The sequence below is a fragment of the Lepidochelys kempii genome, chromosome 1 (genome assembly GCF_965140285.1).
Source record: "Lepidochelys kempii isolate rLepKem1 chromosome 1, rLepKem1.hap1, whole genome shotgun sequence".
In the NCBI taxonomy this organism is placed as follows: domain Eukaryota; kingdom Metazoa; phylum Chordata; order Testudines; family Cheloniidae; genus Lepidochelys; species Lepidochelys kempii.
Genome location: NC_136380.1, coordinates 6386508 through 6396947, shown reverse-complemented (window position 1 = coordinate 6396947; position 10440 = coordinate 6386508). Strand labels below are relative to the sequence as shown.

The following is a 10440-nucleotide window of genomic DNA, read 5'->3' as shown; positions in this document are numbered from 1 at the left end:
TGGGAGAGCAATACAGCGGTGCATAGACAATCCAGGAAGTTTTTGGAAAGCGTAGGGGACAATTTCCTGGCGCAAGTGCTAGAGGAGCCAACTGGGGGGGGGGGGCGCTTTTCTTGACGTGCTGCTCACAAACCGGGTAGAATTAGTAGGGGAAGCAAAAGTGAATGGGAATCTGGGAGGCAGTGACCATGAGTTGGTTGAGTTCAGGATCCTGACGCAGGGAAGAAAGGTAAGCAGCAGGATACGGACCCTGGACTTCAGGAAAGCAGACTTCGACTCCCTCAGGGAACGGATGGCCAGGATCCCCTGGGGGACTAACTTGAAGGGGAAAGGAGTCCAGGAGAGCTGGCTGTATTTCAAGTAATCCCTGTTGAGGTTACAGGGACAAACCATCCCGATGAGTCGAAAGAATAGTAAATATGGCAGGCAACCAGCTTGGCTTAATGGTGAAATCCTAGCGGATCTTAAACATAAAAAATAAGATTACAAGAAGTAGAAGGTTGGACATATGACCAGGGAAGAGTATAAAAATATTGCTCGGGCATGTAGGAATGATATCAGGAGGGCCAAATCGCACCTGGAGCTGCAGCTAGCGAGAGATGTCAAGAGTAACAAGAAGGGTTTCTTCAGGTATGTTGGCAACAAGAAGAAAGCCAAGGAAAGTGTGGGCCCCTTACTGAATGAGGGAGGCAACCTAGTGACAGAGGATGTGGAAAAAGCTAATGTACTCAATGCTTTTTTTGCCTCTGTCTTCACTAACAAGGTCAGCTCCCAGACTGCTGCGCTGGGCATCACAAAATGGGGAAGAGATGGCCAGCCCTCTGTGGAGATAGAGGTGGTTAGGGACTATTTAGAAAAGCTGGATGTGCACAAGTCCATGGGGCCGGACGAGTTGCATCCGAGAGTGCTGAAGGAATTGGCGGCTGTGATTGCAGAGCCATTGGCCATTATCTTTGAAAACTCGTGGCGAACGGGGGAAGTCCCGGATGACTGGAAAAAGGCTAATGTAGTGCCAATCTTTAAAAAAGGGAAGAAGGAGGATCCTGGGAACTACAGGCCAGTCAGCCTCACCTCAGTCCCTGGAAAAATCATGGAGCAGGTCCTCAAAGAATCAATCCTGAAGCACTTGCATGAGAGGAAAGTGATCAGGAACAGCCAGCATGGATTCACCAAGGGAAGGTCATGCCTGACTAATCTAATCGCCTTTTATGATGAGATTACTGGTTCTGTGGATGAAGGGAAAGCAGTGGATGTATTGTTTCTTGACTTTAGCAAAGCTTTTGACACGGTCTCCCACAGTATTCTTGTCAGCAAGTTAAGGAAGTATGGGCTGGATGAATGCACTATAAGGTGGGTAGAAAGCTGGCTAGATTGTCGGGCTCAACGGGTAGTGATCAATGGCTCCATGTCTAGTTGGCAGCCGGTATCAAGTGGAGTGCCCCAAGGGTCGGTCCTGGGGCCGGTTTTGTTCAATATCTTCATAAATGATCTGGAGGATGGTGTGGATTGCACTCTCAGCAAATTTGCGGATGATACTAAACTGGGAGGAGTGGTAGATATGCTGGAGGGGAGGGATAGGATACAGAAGGACCTAGACAAATTGGAGGATTGGGCCAAAAGAAATCTGATGAGGTTCAGTAAGGATAAGTGCAGGGTCCTGCACTTAGGATGGAAGAACCCAATGCACAGCTACAGACTAGGGACCGAATGGCTAGGCAGCAGTTCTGCGGAAAAGGACCAAGGGGTGACAGTGGACGAGAAGCTGGATATGAGTCAGCAGTGTGCCCTTGTTGCCAAGAAGGCCAATGGCACTTTGGGATGTATAAGTAGGGGCATAGCGAGCAGATCGAGGGACGTGATCGTTCCCCTCTATTAGACATTGGTGAGGCCTCCTCTGGAGTACTGTGTCCAGTTTTGGGCCCCACACTTCAAGAAGGATGTGGATAAATTGGAGAGAGTCCAGCGAAGGGCAACAAAAATGATCAGGGGCCTGGAACACATGAGTTATGAGGAGAGGCTGAGGGAGCTGGGATTGTTTAGCCTGCAGAAGAGAAGAATGAGGGGGGATTTGATCGCTGCTTTCAACTATCTGAAAGGGGGTTCCAAAGAGGATGGCTCTAGACTGTTCTCAATGGTAGCAGATGACAGAACGAGGAGTAATGGTCTCAAGTTGCAGTGGGGGAGGTTTAGATTGGATATTAGGAAAAACTTTTTCACTAAGAGGGTGGTGAAACACTGGAATGCGTTACCTAGGGAGGTGGTGGAATCTCCTTCCTTAGAGGTTTTTAAGGTCAGGCTTGACAAAGCCCTGGCTGGGATGATTTAACTGGGAATTGGTCCTGCTTCGAGCAGGGGGTTGGACTAGATGACCTTCTGGGGTCCCTTCCAACCCTGATATTCTATGATTCTATGTCTAGTTGGCAGCTGGTGTCAAGAGACGTGCCCCAGGGGTCGGTCCTGGGGCCGGTTTTGTTCAATATCTTCATAAATGATCTGGAGGATGGTGTGGATTGCACTCTCAGCAACTTTGCAGATGATACTAAACTGGGAGGAGTGGTAGATATGCTGGAGGGCAGGGATAGGATACAGAGGGACCTAGACAAATTGGAGGATTGGGCCAAAAGAAATCTGATGAGGTTCAATAAGGATAAGTGCAGGGTCCTGCACTTAGGACAGAAGAACCCAATGCACAGCTACAGACTAGGGATCGAATGGCTAGGCAGCAGTTCTGCGGAAAAGGACCTAGGGGTGACAGTGGACGAGAAGCTGGATATGAGTCAACAGTGTGCCCTTGTTGCCAAGAAGGCCAATGGCATTTTGGGATGTATAAGTAGGGGCATAGCAAGCAGATCGAGGGATGTGATCATCCCCCTCTATTCGACATTGGTGAGGCCTCATCTGGAGTACTGTGTCCAGTTGTGGGCCCCACACTACAAGAAGGATGTGGATAAATTGGAGAGAGTCCAGCGAAGGGCAACAAAAATGATTAGGGCTCTGGAACACATGACTTATGAGGAGAGGCTGAGGGAACTGGGATTGTTTAGTCTGCAGAAGAGAAGAATGAGGGGGGATTTGATAGCTGCTTTCAACTACCTGAGAGGTGGTTCCAGAGAGGATGGTTCTAGACTATTCTCAGTGGTAGAAGAGGACAGGACAATGAGTCATGGTCTCAAGTTGCAGTGGGGGAGGTTTAGGTTGGATATTAGGAAAAACTTTTTCACTAGGAGGGTGGAGAAACACTGGAATGCGTTACCTAGGGAGGTGGTAGAATCTCCTTCCTTAGAGGTTTTTAAGTTCAGGCTTGACAAAGCCCTGGCTGTTATGATTTCATTGGGGATTGGTCCTGCTTTAAGCAGGGGGTGGGACTAGATGACCTCCTGAGGTCCCTTCCAACCCTGATATTCTATGATTCTATGATTCTGTAAAACACAGGCTCTCCTACCCTCCAGCCCCACCCTCCTCCTTTACTAATGAGCCCCCCACTGACCTCCTTGTTGGGGTTAGCATTGGTTCAGGCTTGATGCACCTCCTGCTTCTCCTTTTCCCCTGAGACTCCGCCCCTAACTCATCACTTCCAGCTAGACCCTGCCCACTGCTCATCCACTTCCCCCGAGGCTCCACCTCCCTGCCAGGCCAGAGCCAGGCCATGGTAACAGCTGCCCTGGAACACCACTACCATATGGGGAGCCCTGGACTCTCCATCTTCCCTTGGCTGTGAGCCCTGTGAGAGGCTGAGGGCTTCTCTCTTGTCTCCCAGACCCCTGCCTAGGGCAGGTGGAGGGTCTGGGGCTCCTCACAGTGGCTCTGGCTCCCTGGGCAGCTCTTTCCATGGCCTGGTTCTAGCTTCTGGCCTGGAGAAGTTGTGAAGAATTGGGTAATGAAGAGGAACAGGGCATGGAGTCTTGGGGGGAAGAGATGGGGTAGAGGGTGGGGAAGAGGGGGAAGAGGAGGAGTATAGGGTGGTGCTCAAGGGGGAAGAAGAGGGACAGGGTGGGATGAGAGAGGGGATGTGGCTCCTGCATGTATCCCACGTTTGCCTTTTGAATGGTGGTCACCCTACACTGAATGGGCTGGGCTGGGATAGGAGTGAGCTGTGCCCCTGTGGGGGAGCTAAGGCCTGTTTCCACCCCTTTGCATTGCTGGGGCAGCACAAACAGAGGGGCCAGGGGGGGAATGTGGGCCTGAGTCTCTTGCCAAGACTCCTGTGTGTCAGACCCTCACTAGCACATGCAGCTCTGCTCTGGCTAGGGAGCATTGCAGTCAGATGGGAGTGAATTCAGCAGGTGTGCAGAGCCATCAGTGGGCGAGGGGCTGCCTGAATGGCTTCTCCTGGGGCTCCAGCATTAATCAAGTCTCTGGCATGACTCAGTCCCAAGCACCTGGCTGAGTGCGTAGGGGAAGGGTGGGTGTCCGTGCTCCTGGAATGGCCCTTGTCCACAGCTGCTGCAGAGACATGATTAAGGCAGGGGCCCAGGAAAGGCCATTCAGGAAACCTCCCCATCTCTGTTGATGGCTCTGCACACCGCACACTTGCTCAGCCCACTCCTCACCGAGGCAGCTCTTTCATGGCCCCTGGATGTTTAACCAGAGACGGGTCATTGACAGGCCAGGTGTAACGGGAAACAGCATCCACATTCCTTCTCTTTATTGACTGCATTGACATAAAATCTAAGCAGCGACTGATACGGTTCTTAATGGGCCAAAATCCCACTGGACCCCTGGCTCTCCATGGACCTGGTAAATGTTACTGTCTGCCTTGGTCTCCTTCCCGCAGTGCCCTGTCCTCCAACATCAGAGCCTCTCTGCTGGCCACAGGCCTTAGACCCTGTCTGAACCTCTGTCTATAGAGAGATGATCAGTAACGCATGTCATCTCAGGTGTAAGGGTCCAGGATGGAATAGCCATTCATCGGTGGAGGAGCTGAGGACTCTTTCTAACCCTTTCAAAACAACTGCGGCAAGAGAAACGGATGGGAGGAGGAGGGAATCTGGGCTTGAGTCTCTTGCCAGGACTCCTCTGTGGCAGACCTGCGCTCGCACACAGCTGTGCCCTGCCTTGGTGAGGAGTGGGCTGCCCCATGGATCACGCAGCACAAAAAGCACTCAGGAAGGGCCCGGACTGTGACTGAAGAACAGCTCTGCAGCTTTTTTCATGGCCCCTGGATGTTTAACCAGAGACAGGACAGTGACAGGCCAGGTGTAAGGGGAAACAGCATCAACGTCCCTTCTCTTTATTAACTGTATTGAGAGAAATTCTGAGATTTGAGCAGCTAGAGCTAGAGCTCTTGATGGGCCAACATCCCACCTGTTCCCTGACTCTCCATGAACAAACTCACTTTGTAAATGATGCTGCCTGCCTTGGTCTCCTTCCCGCAGTGCCCTGTCTTCCTTCACCAGTGGGTGGGGACAGCCCCTTGTCCATTGCTCCATGCCTTAGACCAGTGTTTTTCAAACCGTGGGTCGCGACCTAGTACTGGAGCGCGGCATGGAAGTCACTGGGTCGCCTTGCTCTGGCCAGCACCGCCAAACGGGACATCAAGACGTCCGTTGGTGGAGCTGCCCAGCTAAGGCAGGCTAGTCCCTACCTTTTCCGACATCACGCTGCACCCTGGAAGAGGCCAGCAGCAGGTCCTCTTCTAGGCAGGAGGGGCCAAGGGGGTCTATGCTCTGCCCCCATCCCGAGCACTGGCTCCGCACTCCCATTGGCCTGGAACCAGCCAATGGGAACTGCGGGGGTGAGGGGCAGTACCTGCATTCTAGAGTCACACAAAACCGCTTGCGCACCTCCACCTAGGAGCTGGACATGCGGCTGGCCACTTCTGGGGCGCAGCGAGGTCCACGGTGCCAGGACAGGCAAGAAGGCTGCCTTAGCACCCTGTAAGGTTCTCTCCCCACTCTGAACTCTATAGTGTACAGATTAGGGGACCCACATGAAAGACCCCCTAAGCTTATTTCTACCAGCTTAGGTAAAAAAACTTCCCCAAAACACAAATCCTTCCTTGTCCTTGGATGGTACTGCTGCAACCACCAAGTGAGTAAGACAAAGATTCAGGAAAAGGACCACTTGGAGTTCCTGTTCCCTAAAATATCCCCCCAGCTCCCATCACCCCCTTTCCTGGGGAGGTTTGAGAATAATCTACCAACCAAATAGGTAAACCAGATTCTTAAAAAACAGAACTTTATTATAAAGAAAAAAAAGTAAAAGAAGCACCTCTGTAAAATCAGGATGGAAAGTAACTTTACAGGGTAATGAGGTTCAAAACACAGAGGATTCCCCTCTAGGCAAAACTTTAAAGCTACAAAAAACAGGGATAAAGCTCCCTCTTAGCACAGGGAAAATTCACAAGCTAAAAACAAAATATAATCTAAGACGCCTTTCCTATTTACTTACTCTTTTTGCAATATTGAGACTCATTTTAGGATGATTTTAGGAGAAGGAGTTTTCTGACCTGATGCTTCTCCACTTCCCCAAAGAACGCACAACACAGAGCACAAACAAAGCCTCACCCCATCCCCGATTTGAAAGTATCTTCTTTCCCCATTGGTCCTTTTGGTCAGGTGCCAACCAGATTATTTGAACTTCTTAACCCTTTACAGGTAAGGAGGAATTCTAGCCTACCCTCAGCTGTATGGTTATGATACACCCCCACTGCGCTGCTGACTGGGAGCTGCCAGAGGTAAGTCTGCACCCCAACCCATGCCCCAATCCTCTGCCCCAGCCCTGTGCCTCCACCAAACCTGGAATCCATTCCTGCACCCTAAACCCCTCATCCCCAGCCCCACCTCAGAGCCTGCACCCCCAGCCCAGATCCCTGACCCCCTCCCAAACTCCAACCCCCTACCCCAGCCCAGAGCCCCTTCCCACACCCTGAACCCCTCATCACTGGCCCTACCCCGCAGTCCTCACCCCTGCACCCCAACTCTCTGCCTCAGCCCTGAGCCCCTCACACACCCCAAACCCCTCATCCCTAGCACCGTTGGGCCATGGGCATCAACCATTTTCTTAAACTGGGTCCCCAGAAAAAAAGTTTGAAAACCACTGCTTTATACCCCATCTGAACCTCTCTCTACAGAGTGGAGGTCAGTAGCTCATATCATCTTGGATGTATTGATCCAGGATGAAATAGGTGATCCTGGCTGGTGTTCTTTGTCTCCTGTGTTACGACCACTGCAGCCAGGTGAGGAACTGACCCTTCACTTGAAAAACACCCTGATTATCCGTGCACGAAGGTGTTTGCTTTTCACGCTGTACACGACTGGGTTCATCAGGGGCGGGACCAGCAGGGAGATGTAGCTCAGAACAATCTGAAGCAAGTAAGAAGAGCTATGCCAGAATCTGTACATCACAACCATGCTGATGTCTGGTGTGTAGAAGAGCAGGATGACACAGAGGTGGGAGATGCAGGTGTTCAAAGCCCTGAGGCATTGAGCATGGGATGTGATGCTCAGCACTGTTTTGAGGATCATCACATAAGAGAGGAAGATGAGCAGCAAGTCCAAGCCCATCGTTACGAGTTTGGTAAACAAGCCAAAGATACTGTTGACTCTGATATCTGAACAAGCCATCTTCATGACCTCCTGGTGCAGGCAGTAGGAATGGGAGAGGACATTGGCTCGACAATACTGGAACTGTTTCAGGAGAATGGTGAGTGGGAGTATTACAGCCACCCCCCTTAGAACACACACCAGTCCCATCTTGGCTATTCTTGGCAGGGTTAGGATGGAGGCATATCTCAGCGGGTCACGGATTGCAATGAAGCGGTCCAAGGCCATCAACAAGAGCACGGAGGATTCAATGCATTGAAACGAGTGGATAAAGAACAACTGGGCAAAACATGCATCGAAGCTGATCTCCCTAGAGTTAAACAAGAATATACCCAGCATTGTTGGTATGGTGGCTATGGATAAGCCAAGGTCTGAGATGGCCAACATGGAAAGGAAAATGTACATGGGCTTATGGAGGCTTGGATCTGTTTTTATAATGAACAGAATGACTGAATTTCCTACTATTGAAATAAGATACATTAAGCAGAAGGGGATAGAGATCCAGAGATGGACGTCTTCCTGTCCAGGTATCCCGGTGAGAAGAAACACTGCAGGTGTGAATTTGGTGTCATTGACAGCTGACATAATGTACTGGGCAGGCCCGAGGAGTTTTGGACTTTCCTTCCTGAAAGGAAAAAGAACTGGAGACTAGGTGATATGTAGCTAGACATCTTTCTGCTCTTGGTGCAAGTCTAGAGACTCCCAGGAGCTCAAGGAAAATAAGCAAAAACACAGTCTTGGATTTGCACCACTGATAGGAAGATAGGCACTGCCAGACCTCATCAGACCTATAGTCCATTTAGCCCACTATCCAGTGGCCAAGTCCAGATTCTGCAGAGGAAGGTGGAAGAAGTTCTGCATGGGCAGCTATGAGACAACCTGCTGCAAGAGACAATTTCCCCCTGACACCTACTAATTAGACATTTTGGGGTAGTAAATCAGGAAGGTTTAGAGCTCTTCCAAGAGGTTTTTTTTTAAAATCCTCACTACTGTATTTGGATTTTCTGGTCACTCATATAAACACATCCAGTCCCTCTATGAATCCTGCTAAGCTCTTGGCACCATTAATATATTACGGTTGGTAGTTCTGCAGCATACTTGAGTATTGTTTGATTTTACAATTATGACTTTCCCGCAAAAAAACACCCTTTACAGGCCTCCACTTCTGAATGTGCCCCAGTGTATCATGATTTGTGTGTAAACACATGGCAAGTGCATGGGGTAAATGGTAATTGTATTTATATGTTTTCTGCATTGAAGCGATTTATAAACTTGTTTCATTGCCTCGTTATATATATTATTTATTTTCTCCACTCCTGAGAGTCCAAATTATGCCACTGCCTCTTTGCAGCACATGGGATAAATTCTTAGTGCCAAGTTCTGAATTCAAAAGCATTGACTTCAACTGTGTCACTCCAGATTTGCATGTGTAAATTCAATCAGAACCGGGCTCCATTAACTTTCCCTTACCAACTGCTCCCAGTGATACAAGTTGACCCCCCCCCCCCCAAGAATCACTTCAAGAGAAGCTGAAGTGCTTTACCTGGCCAGGGTTGACTGAATCCAGAAAGTTTCATCATCCTACAGGATTCTCTTCATCCTCACAGGACCTGCATCCTTTCCCCATGCATCAGTCTGTAGATATCTGGGCAGTTACAGCCTATTAGAGACAGTTACTTGAGTTGGATGTGGGAGAGGATGGCATCACAAATGGGTGAATAGTGAAAACACTGGTTTCAGAGTAGCAGCCTTGTTAGTCTGTATTAGCAAAAAGAAAAGGAGTACTTGTGGCACCTTAGAGACTAACAAATGTATTTGAGCATAAGCTTTCGTGAGCTACAGCTCACTTCATCGGGTGCACGATGCTTATGCTCAAATAAATTTGTTAGTCTCTAAGATGCCACAAGTACTCCTTTTCTTTTAGCGAAAACATTATGTTTACACTAATATCCATTTGCATGTGCAAGTTGCTTCAGCCATTCTCATAAAACAGGTGATGGGCATCCATTATATACAACCACTCTTACAGTCCCCTTTCCTGCACCTCAGATCGACTCTTTACTGAAAAACAGACAGTGGATCTGTTCTCTCAGGACTTTTTGCAAAGTCTTGTACAGGAATAGCAGAAGCATTGTGTTCATGATGCTGAATGTGTCACAGCTTTTGGACAGTTACCAGGACATAGTACCATACAATTGTTCACTGAACAAACAGTTAATACTACAAACCCATTGCAAACAGTATGTGGAGCACTTCTGAAATTCTTTCTTAAGCAAAAGCCATTAAGCAGTAATGTTACCACTATTCCTTCCTGTAGAGATTCCAACAACTTTGCTGCTGGCTTTCGATATACAGGAATGTCATGAAAGTTTGATTTGTAATATTTGTATTGCAATGAAAAGTTTTTGCATAACATTTACACATCTGTACTTTAGTACACACTTGTCAACCCATTCTTTCTCCTCTGATATTCTTTGAGAGATTTCTCAGGTTAGAGTGTGTCATAAATATAAAGGGAAGGGTAAACCCCTTTGAAATCCCTCCTGGCCAGGGGAAAGCTCCTCTCACCTGTAAAGGGTTAAGAAGCTAAAGGTAACCTCGCTGGCACCTGACCAAAATGACCAATGAGGAGACAAGATACTTTCAAAAGCTGGGAGGAGGGAGAGAAACAAAGGGTTTGTGTGTCTGTCTGTAGTCGTCTTGGCCGGGGACAGAACAGGAATGGAGTCTTAGAACTTTTAGTAAGTAATCTAGCTAGGTATGTGTTAGATTATGATTTCTTTAAATGGCTGAGAAAAGAATTGTGCTGAATAGAATAACTATTTCTGTCTGTGTATCTTTTTTGTAACTTAAGGTTTTGCCTAGAGGGGTTCTCTATGTTTTTGAATCTAATTAC

At 48.7% G+C, this 10440-nt stretch overlaps 1 protein-coding gene across 1 annotated transcript; it reads right to left on the bottom strand.

Annotated features, from left to right (window-relative positions):
• Positions 1-7193: 7193 nt before the first annotated feature.
• LOC140894922 (olfactory receptor 51G2) lies at positions 7194-8129 on the bottom strand. Its single transcript, XM_073303865.1, has one exon. It carries the CDS (start codon positions 8127-8129, stop codon positions 7194-7196), a length of 936 nt encoding a protein of 311 aa, XP_073159966.1.
• Between the last annotated feature and the right edge of the window lie 2311 nt (positions 8130-10440).

Excerpts from the sequence above, each read along its gene's own strand:
- LOC140894922 (XM_073303865.1), bottom strand. The coding sequence starts at position 8,129 with ATGTCAGCTGTCAATGACACCAAATTCACACCTGCAGTGTTTCTTCTC.